This window comes from Crinia signifera, chromosome 5 (genome assembly GCF_055691185.1).
Source record: "Crinia signifera chromosome 5, ASM5569118v1, whole genome shotgun sequence".
Lineage (NCBI taxonomy): Eukaryota > Metazoa > Chordata > Amphibia > Anura > Myobatrachidae > Crinia > Crinia signifera.
In genome coordinates, this window is record NC_139221.1 from 257,442,673 (window position 1) to 257,463,899 (window position 21,227).

At 44.0% G+C, this 21,227-nt stretch overlaps 1 protein-coding gene across 16 annotated transcripts in view; it reads right to left on the bottom strand.

Moving 5' to 3' along the window:
• SVIL (supervillin) overlaps positions 1 to 21,227 on the bottom strand; it is a 195,523-nt gene that overhangs the window by 44,385 nt on the left and 129,911 nt on the right. For 14 of the 16 annotated variants that reach the window (XM_083188888.1, XM_083188890.1, XM_083188889.1 and 11 more), the window contains 3 exons: positions 20,293 to 20,887; positions 13,568 to 13,778; positions 10,586 to 10,724 (listed from right to left, as the gene is read on the bottom strand). In XM_083188888.1, coding sequence (XP_083045014.1) covers positions 10,586 to 10,724; positions 13,568 to 13,778; positions 20,293 to 20,887 — 945 coding nt within the window. The remainder of the gene's footprint in view (positions 1 to 10,585; positions 10,725 to 13,567; positions 13,779 to 20,292; positions 20,888 to 21,227) is intronic. The other 2 variants (XM_083188884.1, XM_083188882.1) reach the window with 2 other exon arrangements.

Below are 21,227 nucleotides of genomic sequence, written 5' to 3' on the forward strand. Positions count from 1 at the left end.
GATGAGGTCAGAAGCCTTGGAAAATAGAGTGGCACTCTCTAGGCCTATTGAAGCCAACAGTATTTCTAGAAACGTATTCTACACCGCTGCTTTGATTATTCCGAAAGTCTGAGAACTTCCCTACAATTACACAGTTAATGAAGAACTTTAAACACCCAATAATGTTGCTGTCAACCATAATAATTTACTATGTACAACTATGTATGTAGGATATGCGCTCTTACATGGAATGGGAATTTTGTTTCAGTTCAAAACATGCCTGGGTTACGCCAGTGCCGAATCTGTACAGTGTATGTGTAATTAGTGAATGGAAACACAAATGGAGCCTATACACACTTAAAGGACTAAACGAAGATCTTGACCATCATCCAACATGGCTCTGCTCCTGAGAAGAGAATTGCACTTCATAGAGTTTTGTAATTGCTTTTTCCCATTAACCACTTAACTTGTTTGGTTCCAATGAAATGCACCCAAAGTCACCTGGGCTTTAGCAGACATGGTCGATCCCATGCGACTGAGTGTCCCCCAACTTTGAGAGTGGGGATCAACTCTGCACGTATCTCCTCTGCCTCTACACCGCCATGCAGCTATGCAACGGTAGGGGACTGCAAACATCACTGACTAGATCCCGCTCCAGAATAGTGTGTGGCAAAACAATTGAGGCAATTTACACTAGGAGGTGGTGGGGATATAAAAAAGGGGTTCATTACTACTAAATGGAGGGGGATGTTTCTTTTCATAGGATCTATGACAACTGGGAGTGTCCACTGCCAATTGCAGGTATGGGATAAGTTTACAACTGGGGTCAATGGACATGAGGGAGACCAAGATTTCCATTGCAAGTCATTTTTATTGCAGTTGAAATCATACACTGTGTTATAGCTAAATTCAAAAGAAAAAAAAGCAGTAGATGAAGGTCATAGACCCGTTGTATAAAAGGGAGTCTGAGGCTCATGTGCTGCCCAGTAGACAAATATTTTCCCATGCAATCTTCTTTCTAGCAATTCTGAAAGTGTTTCAACAGGAAAGCACGATTGCATGGTTTGCTACAGAATAAGTTCAAGATGACAGGTGAGCATGGCAGCTTATACCAAATTAATTACCAGTCTGTCAAATCGACGGAACAGTAATGTCACCGTGGGGGAGGGGGAGACTGCTCCTCACCTTTAGTTGGGCATGCACACAGTGTTAGCCTTTTATTATATCATTATTTATGTAATAAAATACATTAATCAGTTGTGTGATTGCAATACTGGAAGTAAGCATGAATTAAGCGAGAACAAAGAGAAAGGGTAGAAGTTGCCAAAACAGCCAATCAGCTTCTCTCATTCTCTATAGTCTATGAACTGACCATTAGAACCTGATTCTTTGGGTAACTCCTCCATTGACTCCTCCATACTGCGGCAGACAGTCTGTGGTGGTTACACTGTAATAAGGCCATAAGGTTCTGCTGCTTTAGTGAAAACCACAAGTTGGTCATCACAAAAAAGATTATTCAGCAGCCAGATAGATACAGCCCTATGGGGTAATTAACATGAATGTGACAGCTGTAATAGAAACACAACTGCCACAATCTAATAGTGGATAGTACGGTCCCTGCCCTTTATAACATGAGTGCAAAAACATCCTGCAGCAAACCTCTCTCCCTATGAACTACCTGTCAATCAATGCCAGGATTTCGGTGTTAATCCCACAATATCACCCAATCACAAGATCCCAAAATCTGAAACGGCTTGCGAGGCAAAATTGCTTTCACTGTGCATAATTACCCGAATCCTTACAATAAAGGGGCGTAGAGGTATCAGGATGACCCCAGGCGGTTGAGGGGTTGGGAAGGTGTATGTGGACTGCGTTTAAAAAATGTTTAATTTCCCGGAACAGCATCGGTTGTTCGCAGAGATAACAAATAATCAACTTGCAGTTCTCTGCTATTTGCCAAGTGTTTTCACAGCAAACAAACATTCTTCTCTGCCAAACAACTAATCTAATGTAATGGGATGCAAACAGGAATTCAAGCTAAAAAGCAGAGCATTTATGTGCTGTATACTTCTCATATATTTAACTTGGTCATATTTTACCAAGCTGTCATCTGGTAGCAGCATCGGTATTTGTTTAGTTGTTATCTTAATCTCATTCACTCTACATATAATATATAGCTATAATAAAATTATAAAAATCTGATTATACCATAATTTGATCCAAGAAAACAAACATTGATGTTCTGACTTTCTCACTAAACCCCCCCCCCCCCCACGCTCCCCCCAAGCTACAGACACCAATGACTTTATGAATGTGTGTCCTCTAGGTTAAGAACACATGCATTTCATTTGCTTTCATCTCATGTAAGTGTTGACAACTCCTCCAGAACTGTACTCCACATATGGCTATCAGCTGTGGGAACTGTATTGCGGGGGATACAGTATAGGCAGATTATAATGGTGTTCTCTTTCCTATACAGAAGGTAATCAGTAAGCCCCCCAGGGACTCATTCCTGGATTCTCCCGAAGCCCTTTGATGTTAGGTGAGCAGCTATCTGCCACTAGCAGCTTCCTGGGGCATGTCTGAGGCTTGAGGGATCAGCCCTTCCAAAACAAAGCACATTAGATGATATACTGTATGTATAGCAGTGGAGTATCATTCACAATTTCATCTGTAGAACACGAAATAGGAAGAAATAAACGGCACTAAAATAAATGGTAATGTAGCAATGACTGAATATATGAAAAGGAATAATTAGCAAGGAAACTTCCAATAATTAAAAATACCCTGTGGCGTGCACAGAGAAAATTGAATTTTATATTCACCCTCTGAGTCCACCAGTAACTGGGGCGGTCCATGTTTTATTCAAATTTGATAAAGCTACTAAGGCCGCGAAATGCGTAAGGTGTTTGCTGGAGTGCAATATTCATCTTTTCAATTGGGGTTCTCCTATCTAACCCACCCACCTTAGGACCTTCTATTCTATCCCGGATCCAACTAAGCTCCTGGGATCGATGGGAACATTGTCCATTGCTGGAACTATACTCCGCACGTGTTCTTCCAAACAACCAGGACCCTCTTCACTCCACTGTAGCAAGAATATCTATTGGAGGAACGCCACCTCCTCAAAGGCCCGGTATAAAGAGCAAAGGAGTGGGAGCAGACTACAAATACCAGCCCATTGGACAACCAATTTCATCCCATCTACATAACTATAATTGAATGGTGTGTGTGTGTATGAATGGTGTGTGTATGGATGTTCCACGATAACTCTCGAAATGCTTTAACTTGTCTTCAAACTTTGCATGCCCAGCTGTACCTCTTATGACTTTACCTCTCTTGCTGTTCCATTGAGAGTAGGTGTCCCTGATTATTTTATTCTTGGCCCTCTTCTCTATCTCTACATGTCCTCTCTGGGTGAACTTATTTGTTCACTTGACTTCCACTATGCCGAAAATACTAAAATCTACCCCTCGTTTCCTGATCGCTCTCCTTCCATCCTAACTCATATCTCCAACTGTCTCTCTGCTGTCTACTCTTGGATGACCCATCGCTTTTTTAGACTTAAAATATCAAACACTAAGCTGACCTCTTCCGACCCTCCTGCATAAAACCTGACCATCTCTCATCCTAACCTGTTTATGCCCACCTCTACCCCTTCTGTGTTATACCTGTCTGTCTAAGCCTCCCCTTTAGAATGTAAGCTCTCACGGGCAGGGCCCTCTCTCCTCATGTGCCTTTCTTAGAATATATAAACCACTGCCACCCTGATAATTGCTTCAGTGTCCTGTCCCCTGATGTAACTATCTGTATTAACCATGTACTTGTCCTAAACTGTCTTGTAATGTAATTTTGTTTTGTGTTTGCTCATAACTATGCTCTGTACAGCGCTGCGGAATTTGTATGCGCTATATAAGAAACTGTTAATAAATAAATAAAATAAAATACCTTACCTTAAGGGACAATCTAAGCGGGTTATTCTGGTCCCTTCACACGGACCGTTCATTCGCATGGGGACCATTGTTCGGCAGCCGCGCATGTGCATATGCTGTGTGCATGCGGCCACGGCAAACAGACAGCACGTGGGGGTGCACACAGATAGTCGCTCCCATGGGCACACCCAGTGTTTCATGGGTGTCTCCATGAAAATGCTGGCCGTTCCCATGGAAATCGCCCGCCCATTTCCTCTCGAGTGTACACACATATCTAAGTGACCTGAGATATGCGTGCACTCACATCATTCAATGGCCGGCGACCATCAAATGATGTAGGAGTTTCCCCCTGGCCTGCGAATGGATGTTTATGTTAAACATCCAGGTACTCTTTACCTAGAAGGGCGCCCATCGCATGAACTAAAAAATCGCATGCGATGCGACCGACGCGATGCCCGCGATTTCTCATAGGGAACAATGCTAAATGTCCCAATTGACCCGATTTTCCATAGGAAACAATGTTAAATGGCCCACAGAGGCCAAAGTTCGAAGATGGGTTTAATCGGACGACCCCTTAAGGGTGCTGTCATAAGGGTCCATGCTATTTCTGTTGTTTTCATGCATTGTGATATTGTATGTCGTTGAAAAGCCTATGACTTTCTGGAAAAAAAAACAGGGCTGCTGAAAGTGCCGCGGGGCCCTGGAAAAAAGGTGGCCTGGTCAATGAGAGGGGCATGACCACCAGGAGGGGGTGAGGGCTGTGTGCCGGCACACAGGCTGCTGCTGCCTCTCTCCCCCACTCAGCACACGGAACTGAGTAGCGTGTGCTGAGTGGGGGAGAGAGGCTGTGCTGCTGCGACAGCCTCTGCTCTCTACTCCCGATGCCTGGTCTCTACAGTGGAACCCGGGCCCCACCAACAGACCTGGGCAAAGAGTATCCCCCCCCCTTCCCCTCTTGGCGGCACTAAATACAACACAATAAACAGACTCCCTTAAGTGGACCCTTAACTCCTTGGGTTGTGGGTTTTCCTGGGGCTTCAGCTGTTCATCTGCTCACGCATTCCTGTGTTTGGACACCCAAACCTCCCAGAGCGAGATCTTGGGGGGGGGGGGGGGGGGGGGGGGGATGGTGGTGTGCCAGTGGTTCAACCTCTGAAGGCACCACGGGCGCACCCTTCTTTCTTTACCCGCTCCTGCAGCGCAACTCATCCGAGAAATTTCAATCCACACCACTGAAGGGTCCTTAAAACTAGCAAGGAGAATAAAACATGGAGCTCCCCATTACTGGTGGACTCAGTGGGTGAATCTAAAATCCATTTGTTTTCATGTTTCCCATTTTCTCTATGCACACCACTGGGTCTTTTTAATTATTGGAAGTTTCCTTGCTAATTATTCCTTTTTATATATTAATAAATGTATTTATTTGTAATTGCTGCATTACCATTCTTTTAGCACAGTCTATTTCATCCTGTTTTGTGTTATATCCATGTCGTGGGTGTGACTAACTGCTGCTTGGAACAACTGGCCCATATCGAGCGTCTTCTATCTGAGATCTTGATATCTATTACTTTTACAATTACATCTGTGACAGCTAAAAATGTTTTTGGAGTAGAATATTCTGGTTTTAAATCCAGAATAAAATATATCCAGCTAAACTACAGGTACTGTATACATGGTTTATAAATCAGCGCAACATTAAAATAGTTCTCCTAATTAACATTGTCATGTACATGTCAGTCATATAACATAATGGGGCATATTCAATTCCCCATGGCGAGCAGTGCCTATTGCTCGTCCTCACAGCTCGTGGGTCAGTATTCAAACGAGGTGGAAATGGTGAGTGCGGCTGTCAAAACACAGAGGGTCGCTGATATATGCAGCAGGCTCGCTGCATTAGTGGTGATCCTCGCAGTTCGAGGGAATCAGTATTCCCCCAGAACATAGCAAAGGGGAGCAGATGCAAGGGGATTAGACGGCGAGGAAGGCTTTTTTTTGTCGATCGTCACTGAAAATGAACCACCCTCGCCATAGAAACCCTCTTGGGTAGCAATGAATACTACCCAATAAGTTTAGTGATTGCTTTATTCTTGAATTCAAAGCATCTGCACAGCTCTGTCTGCTTAATATTTAACCCACTGAGTCAGTGTGCAACGTGTGGCAACGCAGACATGCTACTCTAGGTTAAATTAAGTACTGTGATAATATGATGCAACATTATTATAGTGTAATATCCAGGACATAGAAAATATCCAAATGTCAAACAGTAGGAAGTGATGTTATCACTTATACTGCAGTAGTGTATTACAGAAGTGATGATGTACTGTAATACACAAAGTCTACTTCATTACCAAGGACTATTCATGAATACTTTAAAGTGACATTGGTATCTTATTTACACTGCAGCGCATAGATCCACGGGTCATGTTAGAGCACGCCGGGAGTGCATACACAGTGCACCAGGACACAGCACGCTTCAGGATACAAATACTACACTATGCATCAAGAGATCTGCTGTAGCAGATAGAGTAACAATCGTAGTTATGGCACAGCATTATTCTGCGAAAGCACTAATGAAAGCAATATGGGCTGCCTTAATCTACATTCCACTGTCAGATTACCCCCTAGATACTTGCCAGCTTTTAAATTACACACAAGCATGCGAGTGATAAACCACAGCATTATTTATTGGCTCATTAAGGAGGAATTCCCACTAAAAATGTCTGTCAGATGCAGGATACACTAAACCGCTTTGTCTCCAAAGCCCAGCTATACTGTATGTTAGTCACGCAGGGACTGTATATGCAATATTTAATGTGTTGGGAGGTCCTTAGCTTAGGGTCATCTAGACCAATTCGACTATGAGGCAAAATTAAAGCAATGCTTGTATGACTACAACATATGTACAAGGCCAAACCAAATTAGGTGGTTCTTCTCCAGAGGCGGACTAATGCTGGGTACACACTAGGCAATTCCCGGCACCGCCAATATTATCAACTATTTCAGCGGTGCTGTGGGACAGCGATATCGGTCAGTGACGTCATCAGCCCCCGGTCCGTACATGCAGTCGTTGACTAGATAGTCAAGATTGAGGTGAATGTACAGATGACCAAGGGGGGTCATTGACTATGTGCAGGAGCTCGCAGCATTAAGGATTGAGCGTACACACTGGCCGATATGCACACAATATAGTCAATGAATATATCGCCGAGTGTGTACCCACCATAACATGGAACACTATTCTACTACTGACAAGATGCAACAAGCACAAGGCTGTTTGTTTACATAATTATTAATCGTTATTCCTTTAAAAATGCCTGATATCATCTTCAATTAAAAAAAAAACAAAAAAAAACAGGATGAAATGAATGCACCGCTGAGATACTGTAGCTGGTTATTGTCCAGCCGACCTAACATGAAGATGGTCACAAATGCTGCTGGACATTTAGGGCCTTATTCGAGTTCACTCTTTCTGACAAAATCCTTCTTAGATGGACAAAACCATGTGCACTGCAGGGGGGCAGATGTAACATGTGCAGATAGAAATAGATTTGGTGATTTTTTTGGTGATTCTTTGCAGGGTAAATACTGGCTGCTTTATTTTATCACTGCAATATAGATCTCACTTTGAAGTAAAACCCCACCCAAATCTAATTAGATCTGCACAAGTTACATCTGCCCCACCTGCAGTGCACATGGTTTTGTCCATCTAAGTAGCGGTGGGGAGGGAGAGAGAGGGAAGAGGAGGAGGGGTAATCCCTTATGGCAAATCGCATGTTACCCCTGGCAAAGAGTATGCAACCCCTGGCATCAAGCAAGTGGTATAATATGTAATGGGTGTGTAGCATGTATAATAGGCATTGCAGTTCCCACATTTTCATCCTGGCTCCTACATATTTAAACATTTGCCAAGCCCTGGTGTAATGTAATACAGTATGTTATGTCTTTCATCCTTGCTGGCGGGTCGCCAGAACGTACGCGCTGGCGACCCAGCGAGGAGACTGAGACGCACGCGCGTCTCAGTCTCCGTCGCTGGCGCGACGGAAAACCTTGTCCGTCTCCGCCTCAGGGAGACGGACAGGGTTAGGGGGGGTGCGGGCAGGCGGCGGGGACCCCGGGTTACCGCCGGCAAGCCGGCGGGGACCCAGGGGGAACGGATCGAAGTGCCGTCGGAAGGGGACGCGCGCGCCTCTCGTGCGCGCGCGTCCCCTTCTCACCATCGCCATGGCGCTGGCGGGGGATGGCGGCTGGCGACGCCAGCGCCATCCCCTGCAAAGATGGACCCTGACCCATCTGTAGCATGTATGTACTGGGTGTAATGTGGGGGAATGTGTGTAATGTAATATAGTGGTGTGTACTGACTGCAATATGAGGGGAGGGTTGTGGGGTAGATGTGTGTAATGCATACTCATATATGTATAGGCAGCAAAAGAGGCAGAAGTTTTCTTTCACATGTTTAGTGCAGTGTTACAGGAAGCAACATCCATAACTGAATCAGGCCCAAAGTGTTCTAGAGTTTTCTTCTGCCACTGCAGGAAAACCCCATAGTGGCCATAGTGGCCCATAGGTGAAGTTAGACACGCCCTCTGGGCAGAGCATGACACACCCTCTCAGTGACACATTGCGTTCTTTTAGCAGCTCAAATCTCCCTGAAATTAGTTTTCAAAAGTAGGCAAGTATGATTAACCCCTTGGCAACAAGCTATTAGAAGCCTTACTGTGGGGGGGCAACGTGGTGTTGCATAGTCAGTGTGTATCGATTTTTTGTGTGACATCCCATTTTTTGGGGACGGTCCTGCGGGAATTAAACACTGCATGCGTCTAATAAGGCGGGGAGGCTGAGGGCATGGCCAGCAGTTCACACAGCACTGGCCATGCCCTCACAGCGACAAAACGGCGTCCAAAATTTTTTGGCGTGTGCCTGCGGCACGCACATATATTCCTTTGTCCGCTGCCAAAGTTGGGAGGTATGCACCTCTTTTCTGTAGCTCGCCACTCCAGGGGGGGCCCCGTGACACTGTTGTACCAGGGCCCAGGATTTCTCTTGGCAGCCCTGTATACAGACTCAATCAACACAATATGCAAGTGTCACATATGAAATCAGCATATTCTCCTGGTGTGACTAAGATGCATTATGGCAAAAAAAAAAGAAAACGTTAGCAGAGTTGCAAGTGCTCGGTATCTTGTGCTGCATAGCGTACTGAGGCTAGATGTATGAGGACACATTTGTAAATCCTGCACAGTTACTGGTGTTTTTGCTAAGATCTTGCCACTCTCTCCATTCATATTATAGTCAGGATAACTGTATTATAGAATTTAAAAATGATCTTTGGCAATCTGCCCCAGCACTGGTCTATTAATAATACTTTCTACTAGAAGTTTCTGGTTTACACAAAGTAGCTTTACAATGGGCATCTCTTACAGCTTCCCTAGCATACTCCAATGTAGCAGTGGCCAATGAGCCTGGTGTGGATCTCAAGGCAAACACTGGTCAGAGAAAATATCCCTTCCTGCTCCACTATCTACCAAATCCAATGTCCTAACGTATCCTCCCATATTCCAAAAATATACTGGTAGGTTAATTGGCTCCCAACAAAATGAACCCTAGAATGACTGACACTGTGTACGTGTACATGTGGTAGGGAATACAGAGCATAAGCACCACTGGGGCAGGGACTGATGTGAATGTTCAAACATTCTCTGAAGCGCTGCGGAATGTGTGTGCGCTATATAAATAACTGGTAATAATAATAGTGACACTATCAAATATCATAATGTGGTCTGGCCCTAAAGTGACAGGTTTCCCACTATTACACTTCTGGTGACTAAGGCAGTAACCAGTTGAGCCAACAATACATGACAAAATGAATTGCTCTCTTAAAGCCCATACACACTGGCTGACTTTCCGCTGAAAGCCGCTCAGTCTACTCGGTTCAGTGGCTTTCAGCCTAAAAGCCATCCAGTATGTACGGGGCAGCGATGAGTGAGTGTGTACGCATCATTGCTGACCCGGCCGCTCATCTGCTGGTAATACCAGCAGATGAGCCAGGAAGTGGACGGCTTTCCATAGCATCCCGATATGGAAGGATATGAGCTGCCTGCAGTGTCGATGTACAACTTTGATGAACGATTGTCAGGTACGCGCATTATCCATTGGCGTTCATAGCATACACACTGAATGATATTTTTTCCAATATCGTTCAGAAGGGCCAAAATTAATGATACTGGTCAAAAAAAATATAACAGTGTGTACGCGCCTTTACCACCGCTCAAACACAACTAGGATAATGCTTTACTACTTGGACACAACTGATGCATCCTAAAAATTATTGGACCTTTATGGCAAGAAATGAAGAGCTGGTGGGATGAGCATCATGCACTGCACTGCACTGGGAATTCTAGTTTAATATAAGTACTAGCCAGCAAGCAAGATATAATTAGTCGGAGAAGAATTAAGGTTACAAAAAAAAATATTTAATAGAAATATGTAAGAATGCGTTAGGGGCTGAGCATTGCGTTGAGGACCCGTTGCAGACAACTATGGAGTTAAAGTTATTGGGTTTAGAAACCTCATGATCAGCCTCTGTAAGCAGCAATTAGCTAGATCCAAACAGGACTGTTCCATCTCACAGTGCTTGGACAAGCTGCAGTGTTTATTCCTAACATGGTTCTCTTTACCTTCTTTTTCAGCGACTGCTCAATTTCTTGCAGCTGGGTGTGAGAGCTGCGCTCTATGACAGACACTTTGCTGTACTCCTGCTTTTTGTTAAGCCTGTTCTTCCAGTCTTCCTCCCCGCTCTTCTTCAACAGCGCCAGCCTAAGAAGGAATAATATGCCACATTGTTTAGGAGACATTCTTAACAAGTCACGCTGTCCGTGGAGACCCGAAAGAACATTTGACTGCAGTTTTAGGACAAAAGACTTATCAATATGAACATCAAGTGGTGTAATAATGCAGCCTGTAGCTTAAGGACAAAGGAGCTGTTGACACATGGGGGCCGATTCGGACCTGTTCATGGGTCCAAATTGAGCCCCTTCCCCGTTGGTCTGGGTCTGCACATGTGCCAACCCCGCAGCGAGCGCATTGGGCAAATTTTTCATTCGCTGGGCGCTCACTGCCTGATTAACTAGCAGGGGGTGTTCTGGGGTGGGCACCTGGCGTTTCATGAGCGTGCCCACAAAAAACCATGGTTGTGCCCATAGAAATGATGCCCTGCGCCCAAATCATCAAAAAGCGTTGATCTAAGGAATAATCATCTGAAATAAAAGTGATCTTACTACAGATGCACACTCCCATTAGTATATCAGTATGAAGTGATTAGAGATCTGTTAATGATAGCTTATTTTCATCCACCTGGAAAAGTGCTAACCCTTCAAGTCACCAGTGTGACGCACTGTTAACAATATCATTCACACAGTCCTGATCTTATATGTATTCCAGGACTGCACAAGTCCCAAGAGCCTGAAAAACCAATACACTGCTTGCATGGAGCATTTGGGACTCATCTAATATCAATGGGAAAGCATGGTCATATGGCTATGGTCAGCTCCTTCATATAACTCACTGGCTCTGGAGTTTAAATTTATTTAAATATTTATCAGCAGTAACAAAGATCTATTACTGGGAAATAATGCTGCACTACACCACCACTTTCCTTTAAATGTGGAGGCGAGGAATCCTGCAAGTCAGGAATATACAGAGCTACTGTCACTTCCAGCACCTGAGTGATGTCATATGTAGATAACAATGCAAGTCAGGAATATACACAGCTGCAATCACTGCCAGCACCTGAGTGATGTCATACTGTATGTAGATAACAATGCAAGTCAGGAAGATACAGAGCAGCAGCCAGCACCTGAGTGATGTCATATGTAGCTAACAATGCAAGTTGGGAAGATACAGAGATTAAGTCACTGGCAGCACCTGAGTGATGTCATATGTGGATAACAATGCAAGTCAGGAATATAGAGAGCTGCAGTCACTGCCAGCACCTGAGTGATGTCATATGTAGATAACAATGCAAGTTGGGAAGATACAGAGCTGCAGTCACTGCCAGCACCTGAGTGATGTCATATGTAGATAACAATGCAAGTTGGGAAGATACAGAGCTGCAGTCACCGGCAGCACCTGAGTGATGTCATATGTAGATAACAATGCAAATTGGAAAGATACAGAGATTAAGTCACTTCCAGCACCTGAGTGATGTCATATGTAGTTAACAATGCAAGTCAGGAATATAGAGAGCTGCCATCACTGCCAGCACCTGAGTGATGTCATATGTAGATAACAATGCAATTCAGGAATATAGAGAGCTGCCGTCACTGCCAGCACCTGAGTGATGTCATATGTAGATAACAATGCAAGTCAGGAATATAGAGAGCTGCCGTCACTGCCAGCACCTGAGTGATGTCATATGTAGATAACAATGCAAGTCAGGAAGACACAGAGATTAAGTCATTGGCAGCATCTGAGTGATGCCATACTGGATGTAGATAACAATGCAAGTCAGGAAGATACAGAGCAGCAGCCAGCACCTGAGTGATGTCATATGTAGATAACAATGCAAGTCAGGAATATAGAGAGCTGCAGTCACTGCCAGCACCTGTGATGTCATATGCAGAGAACGATGAGTTTGTGTCACAAGGGGGGGTGAGTTGGAATTCCACATCTTCCACCCTTCATCAATGACTGGGGGTGTAGGATACTGAACCCCAGCAGTTTTGCATGGAGTGGTTTAAATGAAGAATAGGGAAAGTTGTACGGAAGTGTGTGTTGGCCTGTAACTAATAACACGGAGTACAATAATCCCATGAAACAACACAATGATCACCAACAATAACAGACCATTGGCACTATGTTGGACTTCTGGACATCTGAAATGGGTGGTGAAATACAGCAATCTGCCAGTCCAGAGTTTACTTACATTTCAATAGCTCAGGGCTCAGACCCTGCAGGGCTAGAAAGAGACAGACACTCATTGTATTGCCTTGGAGTGTTAAGCAAGATAACATGTTGAGTCACAACAAACAATAGAACATGCCTGTAACCCGCTGTTTTACTGTGTGGAACCAGGCAATAGCCGATGAGCACAATGCGATAGAGCCACTGAATGGGATACAGCTGAAGCATAATGAGAAACACATGAATCACTATATAACATGACTCAACAGTACCAACCCCTGTGCTCAGGCTCCATGAAGTGCAGGAGACCTGCACGGATATCAAACAACAAAGTACTATAGGTCTCAGGCTTGGCCAGAGGAAATCTTACTGAAAGGCAAATTAACTACTGCAATCCCTATAGAGAAAGCCTATACTGTTTCTTGTATCATTCCTATGGAAGTATCAGTTCCATCAGTGCACAGAGATAAAATGTCATATAATGAAAGATGATGAATGAGAATGTTATTGCATGCAAATGTGTAAGTGGATAATTAACAAGGCATCACAATGTGCAGCGTATGTCAGCCCAACAAGCTATACAACCATTGCATTAGGGATATCATTGCAGGATATGGAGGAAAAACAATGCAACCAAAAATAAATTCTGATTATAGCAAGCAGACAGAATTCTGGGAACATCTAATAATCTGCATATTACATCCACACTATCATTGATCTCTCATCTGTTGCTTATGACTGATCTGCTTTGTCAATACCTGTCACGGATGGACATGCCTTTGCCAGAGATGTCGAGGTCCTCCTCTGTCTGGATGTCGAGGTCTTTGGGAAGATCAGCTGTATGCTCGCAGGGTTTCCCTTCCTCTGGCTCAGCTGCCTGTGGTCTGTAGGACACGGCGGGCGAAGTGTGAGAAGCTGCCTCTGCTGAAGTGCTGCCAAGAGGGACAGAGGCCGGCTCCACAATCTCTGCTTATTGTGAGGGAAAGCTGAGCATTAGTGAGCAGTCACAAGGCTCGCAGTCTTCTACTTGTAACCCCCTCCCCTCTAATCTGCCTGCTGAGCTCATCCCTTTGGTAACACATGTGTTTCCTAAAAACTATATTTTTATGTGCTTCTGACCTCCGATGCAAGCACATTCATGCTGCACTTGGCACTGCCCGCAATAAGGAAACATCCGCTCTTGTCAGCCGGTCCCTTTAACAAAAGCATATTTAATCTTCAACAGTAAACTCGCCTCTTGCTGGCATAAATCAGGGGATCATACCAAAATAAAGGCATAATGCCTAGTACTACCGGCGCATGTTCCTGGAAAGGGAAGGCTTCATATTGTGTGAATGAACATTTATTTAATTGAAGTATAAGTAACCTTTCCCTTGGGGCAGCAAGGCGGCCCAGAGACTGTAGTTACAGGATGTTGTTACTGTAAGGGCAGAGTGCACTAGCATTGGGCTTGCAGAGACTAGACACAAAAGCTCACGCTGTCATCGTTCCAACTACAGGTTACTTAGGTGAAGATTTTCTTGTGCAATTGAAATAATTGACGTTAAGACAAAAACTAACTTGCACCCTAGTAAGGATCAAACTGCATGGTTAGGACTCGAGACGTTTGATAAATTAGCAGCTAGCAGCGTATATTCTGCTCTAACCAAGATTACACAAATTACATCACAATTAAGCGATCTAAATACTGCAATGATGAGGGGTAAGCAGAGGTACTCGGGCTGTATGTATATCTCTGCTTGGGCAGCCAACGCGTGCAAAAAAAGTTGTCAAGATTTTTTCCTGTCTTTAAACCACCATTACTTCATTCTGCACAGTATGGATGTTTGTTAACCCTTGGAATGCCAAGTGTATTTGTTTGCTTACCAATTGCCAAACCTATTTTGACATTTGTACTCCTCATAATGACCTGTAAGGTTTACCTTATATACGAAATATAATTTTTTTAAAAACTTTTTTTTATTTGAATTTATACAACAAATGTGAGCGACGCTGGTATTTTAGGGCACATTTTTACAGATGTCGGCACTCCAAGGGTTAAACCAGGCTGTGATACACTGTATAATGCTGTTATGATAAGGTGGCTGTGTCCATTAATTGTAGTGGTAGGCTGTTGGGTATCTCCTAGTCCTAATTCACCTAATTAGAACATTAATTGGTGAACAGATCAGATAGGATACAAATTTAGACCAAAAAAGCCATACAAAGTGCCACCATTACCAATTATTGGTACACTTGGAAGAATTATGTCCAGCAAAAGAATCAATGTGTGCAAACCATCTAAACAGGAAAAACACTTGCGTTTAACTTAGGCATAATAAATTGTGATGTTACAGGCTATAGCTGTATTTTCCTAGCATGAGTCTCTGAATCTGCATACAAAGTGCTACAATGTACTGTGTCAGCCCCAGGTTTTCTCCAGTACACATTCCACTGTGCTCTGTATACAGTCAAATGCACACTAAGCAGCACAGTCACCTGGTATGTCCTAGTCACGCTTTCACCCCCCAAAAAGTTGCCTGTCTCTAGCAGAGTTGCGAGAGACTTCAACTGTGCGGAGGCTAGATGTTGAGGACACATCTGTATATTTAGTAAGGCAAGATTCAAGGTGGGGGAGGATTTAGTGTACAGATTCTGGCTTGTGTGGGAATTGTATGTAAATTGAAATATTTCATTCGATTTCAGCCTTTACAGCAAGAACCAGGTGTGCGAATTCAGTGTGGATCCAGTGTATACTTTTGTGAATTTAGTGTGAACTTGGGGTGTTTGTGTATTCATTTATAGTGGGCTTGACCCCCTCGAGTCACAGGCAAGGTCTGGGTTTTTCTGTATATTTACTATGGCAATTCCAGGTGATGAGCTTAGTATAGATCTGGTTTTACTGTATATCTCATGTTCATTTTGCAGCAATATTTGGTGTGCTGTATAGTCTATATAAAGAGGCGTTCTAATATAACTATACCTTACACTGGTATCCAGGTCGACAGTGACTAGGTCTACATCTGGAAATCTGTTGACATACCATAGATCGGCATACCATAGGTCAGCATTGACAGGTCAACACAAGCTAAAGGTCGAAATGGACATGGTCGACCCAAGTTTTTGATTCTTTTTGGTTCATACTTTATTATCCAAGTGGACATAGATTGATAATATGAAATAGCATGCCCGAAGCATGGCGAGCCTGGCCAGGGGACATGGTACATAGACACGAATATGTGAAAAAGGTGTGTTGACCTTGTAGGTGTCGACCCAGACTTGGTCTACCCCTTATACCTGGAGATGCCTGGAGCGGGTGACTAACTCCTGTGCAACTCTGCTTGCATTGAACATCTAGTTTTGCAGCAAATGCATCTTACTCCCAGTGCGATGAGGATGCACCAAAAGGCTGTGATGATTATTTGTATTTGCGATACTTGTATACAGTGTGAGACTGATACCACTTCAAGACAGCCAGATTCCTGGGTTTTTGCGGGGCTCAGGAAAATATACCCGTCTCGAGTATTTCTGAAAAGCACCAATTTTCATAGAGCACGGCAGACAACCTGGATTAAGTCGGAGTGGTGCACCCTGGGAATTTACTCCCAGATTGCATCTAGAAGCCTCGGACGTTTGGGGCTGCCTGGAGGAGGCGAGCATACTGCTGCAGTCCATGCTGCAGTGTGTAGTAGATTATGTCGGCATTGTTCATTCTAGCACCTGCTAACTTTGAAAACCACTGCAGTTCCTCTTCCCTGCCTAGGGTGTGGTTGTCTGCTGTAGTCTTTATAGCACAGTGTGGTCTGTATATCAGCACGGATATACAAACCAGACCTGTGCTAGAAACACCACAGCAGACAGCGACACCCCAGGCAGGGAACAGGAATTGCATGGGTTTTCAAAGATAGCGGGTGCTCGAATGAACACTACGCTATGCAGCTACTGTTCACAGCTGTGGGTCTAAGATGTATGTGAATGGCGGCAGGAGAATGCGTATGCACACTATATGCTGTGACAGGACTCACAAGCTGCGCTCTCCATATAACTATTCTGCACACAGTTGGGTGTATATCCCGCTAAGTGCAATGGAGGCACGTTACACCCCCATAACCCCCCGCGATCCTCGAGTTCGGAGGAAACAGAAGATGCACTTATCAGAATGGACACCTTAGTGTGGTGTAGTTGTTTTAAGTGAAATGGTTTTAAAAAGGGCAAAGTATAGATGGAAGATGAAAATAAACACATTGTGTAACTTTCCTTCCTTCCAAATTGTGTTGAAGGAAACTGGAGGACATTCTCCGCTAAAATCAGATTCTGTATTACCCCAATGTACAGATGTGTCCATGTACATCTAGCCCCCTTGCGCATTAAACAGACCTTCTAGTGGCTCAAATCGATAGCGCCAGGCGTCTTTTATGAAACTTTCTCCATTGCATGTCTTTTTCCAGTGGCATGTCTGCCACTGTATCTGCATAAGAAATGTTACAGTGCATTTCATATGCAGATACAACGGCAGTCACACACTGAATGTAGGACATGCCTCACATGATTTTAAATCAGCAGAAGCTGCTTGTGTTTTCCTACTTATTCTATTTGCAAATAAGGCCGTATTTAACAGAAAAGGTTGTTAAAAAATAAATAAAAAATAAATAAAATAAAAAGATAGCCGGCGCTATAGTAACAGAGCTCACATGTTACATATAACACGACTTGTATCGCATGGAGGATAGATGTGATTACATTTCTTAAAAAAAAAAGTATTTTTGTTAAATAAACAGCTTTTCAAAGATGGCAACCACCAGCAAACAACAAAGTTTATCTTAAACATTATTGGCACCATTATTTCAGGTCAATGAAAATTCGTAATTTAAAACATATTACGGTCTAAAAATGCATTGGATTGCTCTTTAAATGGCACAAATAGCAGTACAAACTCTTAGGTGTTTCCCAATTGTTTAAACAATGCATCCTGAACAATGACTCACACACAAACACACACACACACACACACAACAGAGCTAGCGCATGCTTTGGGATTAAAGTCCAGGACAGAAAATAGGATTGTGCAGCAAACCTTGGTAAGCACACTATAAGCAACATAAGGATTATAAACAAACTACTTAAACTATGCCAAATGCCCGGTCGATGGCAATGCCATTTGTAGTTGCAGATTCACTGCATGTTTCCTGGTAACATCATACTTACCTACCTGACCCTCTCCATGAGGGAGAAAATGCTCTGCTCCTGGGCTTCCCTGGTAATGTAGGATTGCCATCACCTGTGGGGAGCTGGGTAATTGATAAGAAAGGTGTTTCACTGTAGGTGATAGTATTCATACATCATACCTCCCAACTTTGTGAGTTCAGCAGACGGGACGCTGCTGTTGCGCGCCGTAGGCGCTTCGAAATTTTCGGTTGTGTGGCCTAATTCGGGGGCGTGGCCTATACTCGCGGCTCTCCCGCGAGGCCACGCCCCCATTTTGCCGCTATGGGGGCATGACCCAGAGGCTCTGTGAGCCTCTTGCCATGCCCCCAGCCCCCTGGCTGTGGGAATAGACGCTGTGCGCATGCGCACAGCGTTTATTCCCCGCTGCTTAGCAGCTGACAGGGGGGGACTCCCAACAGCCCCCCACACTGCGGGACACTGCCGCCCGAGGGTGGGACAGCGGGACAGGCCCTGATAATCGGGACTGTCCCGCTAAAATCGGGACTGTTGGGAGGTATGATACATTACCAAGGAACAGAGCATTTTCTCCCTCATGGAGAGGGTCAGGTAGGCAACTGTGGGTAACATACTGTACATGCTGCAGACCAATAGTAAAAACCTATTCCTCCAGTAAATCTGTAGGAACAGTACATAGAAACATTTAGCTTTCATTTCATAAACTTAAAAAAAAGGACAAAACCTCATTTACACTGAGAAAGTTGGCAATATGAAGAATTTGCAGCAACCTAGCCTGCAGAATATCAACTGTCTCACAGATCATAGCCTCAAAGGAACTTTTCAGGTAGTGAAGGATAGAGGTGCGGTGCTGTACCAGACACACAGAATGACAGCTGGATTCTACACAGAAGTGGCTCTCATCTCTCCCAACACTCCTATATTATTGCCGGAGCCTTACAAATAAAGGTCCCTATAGAGTTCCATACAGGACTGCACTGCAGTGAGCAGATGGTGGCTGTCCCAGATAATACACATTAATAAATCTGACAGCACAATTTTATAGTGTAACAATCAAGGGAAAATAGCTGGAACCTATGTGGTTGGGCTTCACAGTAGCAATCACACTTATTCAAACCTAGAGGAGGGGAGGTTGGGGTTGAGGGATCCATAATGGAGGACCCCCAAACCTCCCTACAGTGCAGTAAGAATAAAGCCAACTTTATTTTTTCAAGTCATAGGTATTAGTTGATAATTAAGCTTGATCACCATGATTAACCCGCAACCACAATAAACCTGACTAGCCACATTCACTTTTCTCCCGTAGCACTTACACATGTCAGATGTACAAGTGCTCACACTCCTGGGAAACACAGCAGAGACACATGCCTGCTTGACACATATCTGAAAAACATTTGACTTATGTAGCAATACATGCGGGATACAGTAGTCACCAAGTTCTGTAACCACATAGCAATCCTGGATATCAGAGCGAGTTCCAACATAAACATAATCATTTGCTGAATGGAATGGATAGTGTTTTTCAAAAACAAAAACTATAATGCAGAGTTTATAATAACGAGTGTATAATAACCTCTGAATTCTGATGACATCACTATTTAAAGGACATGTGCATATATTAGCATCACTTGTATAGATTATGCGGTTCGGTCTGCAAAACCCACAATTAGCCACATTTATCAGCTGTCTAAGGGCCGGAAGTATCAAGCTTCATAAGTGATAAAATGGAGAGTGATAAACAACCAGCCAATCAGCTCCTACCTGTCATTTTTTAAACCCAGCCTGTAACATGGTAGGTAGGAGCTGATTGGCTGACTAGTTATCACTCTCCATTTTATCACTTTTGAAGCGTGATACAGCTGGCCAAGCATGAGAGTTGTGTAACACTAATGTACATACCCCATGCTATACACAGATACAGCCACGCTCCGAGCTTAAACATGTTGCAGGTGCCCCGTTCATGTCTCAGTCGCACCCTCATTACCCGGCGCAGCAAATCAGAGTCGCAGGTGCAACTAGCTGCCCCAAACAGGTGCCAGCGGCCATACAGCAGCTTATATGAGCATGACTATATCTGTAATGCTACTTTAACTGAGTATGAGATTACATCATAAAGGGTGCAGTTCAACTATTACAGACCCTCGGACACAGACCGACATGGAGACTCTCAGAATGATCTCCCACGCGTAATATAATCACAAAAATACAAATATATAATCTATATAATACTACCCTGCAATGCTAGATGACTGTGACCACTACCTGGTCATATAATACACTGTATTCTTAAACTATTGTTTCTAATTCAGAACAGCTTTCTTACCACTCGCACCTTTCACGCTCCACGAGCTTGTGTCTGACTGCAGAGCATTCCTCTCAGGTTGCATATCATCCAACTCTACCTGCGGGGGGCTTTCTGCTACTGACAGATCTGGTAGTACAGCAGGTTTCAACAGTGTCTGTGGACTGAGCAATTCCACCGTGCTCTTACTTGAGGCGACATGCCCAAGCGATTTCTGGTCTTTTGCAGCTTCCTCCTCCCTTGACAAGACCAGAATAGAGAGAGCGTCTTCCTTCCGAGCAGAGCCACATTTACTCATGCTGCGATCTGCTGCCACCGGCACCCTGGTCTCATCTAGCACGGGCTTCCTCAATTCCTTGTCTTTGGCTTTATCAGTAGGAGAAGAGCTCCACAGCTCTGACAGCAACAGGCTCCTCTCTGTAATGTTTCCAGAGTCCACTGTAGTGTGAAGCGCAGTTGAAGGGCTGGAGATACTGGATATCCTCTCATCATAATTCGATGGCTTTGTGACATTTATGTCCCCGGGACACACAGGCGATGAACGAGAAGTTAAAGTTGCCACAGATGTTACAATGGTTTGTGGTAATGGAGCGATCTTTTCCCCTGTACTCTTAAACTGCAAAAAGGAACCAAAAGCACTTGTCAGTGCACAGATCAGTTTCTAATTTGGCCTAGTTTAATAATCCAGGTACATATGTAAAAAAAAATCTCATGAAATAATGTACTTCATTTAAATTCATGTAAATGTATATTCATTTTTAAGTCGTGTATCAGTGGATTAGTTTTTGTCATCTAAGGAGGGAATTCAATTAGCCATAGTAATTTAGGTACTCTTTACTTAGTACGGCGGGCATCGCGGGTACATTTATGTATGGCCGCGACGCGACCGACGCGATGCCCGCGATTTCCCATTGAAATCAATGTAAAACATGAAAATCGTGTCGGTCGCGTCGCGG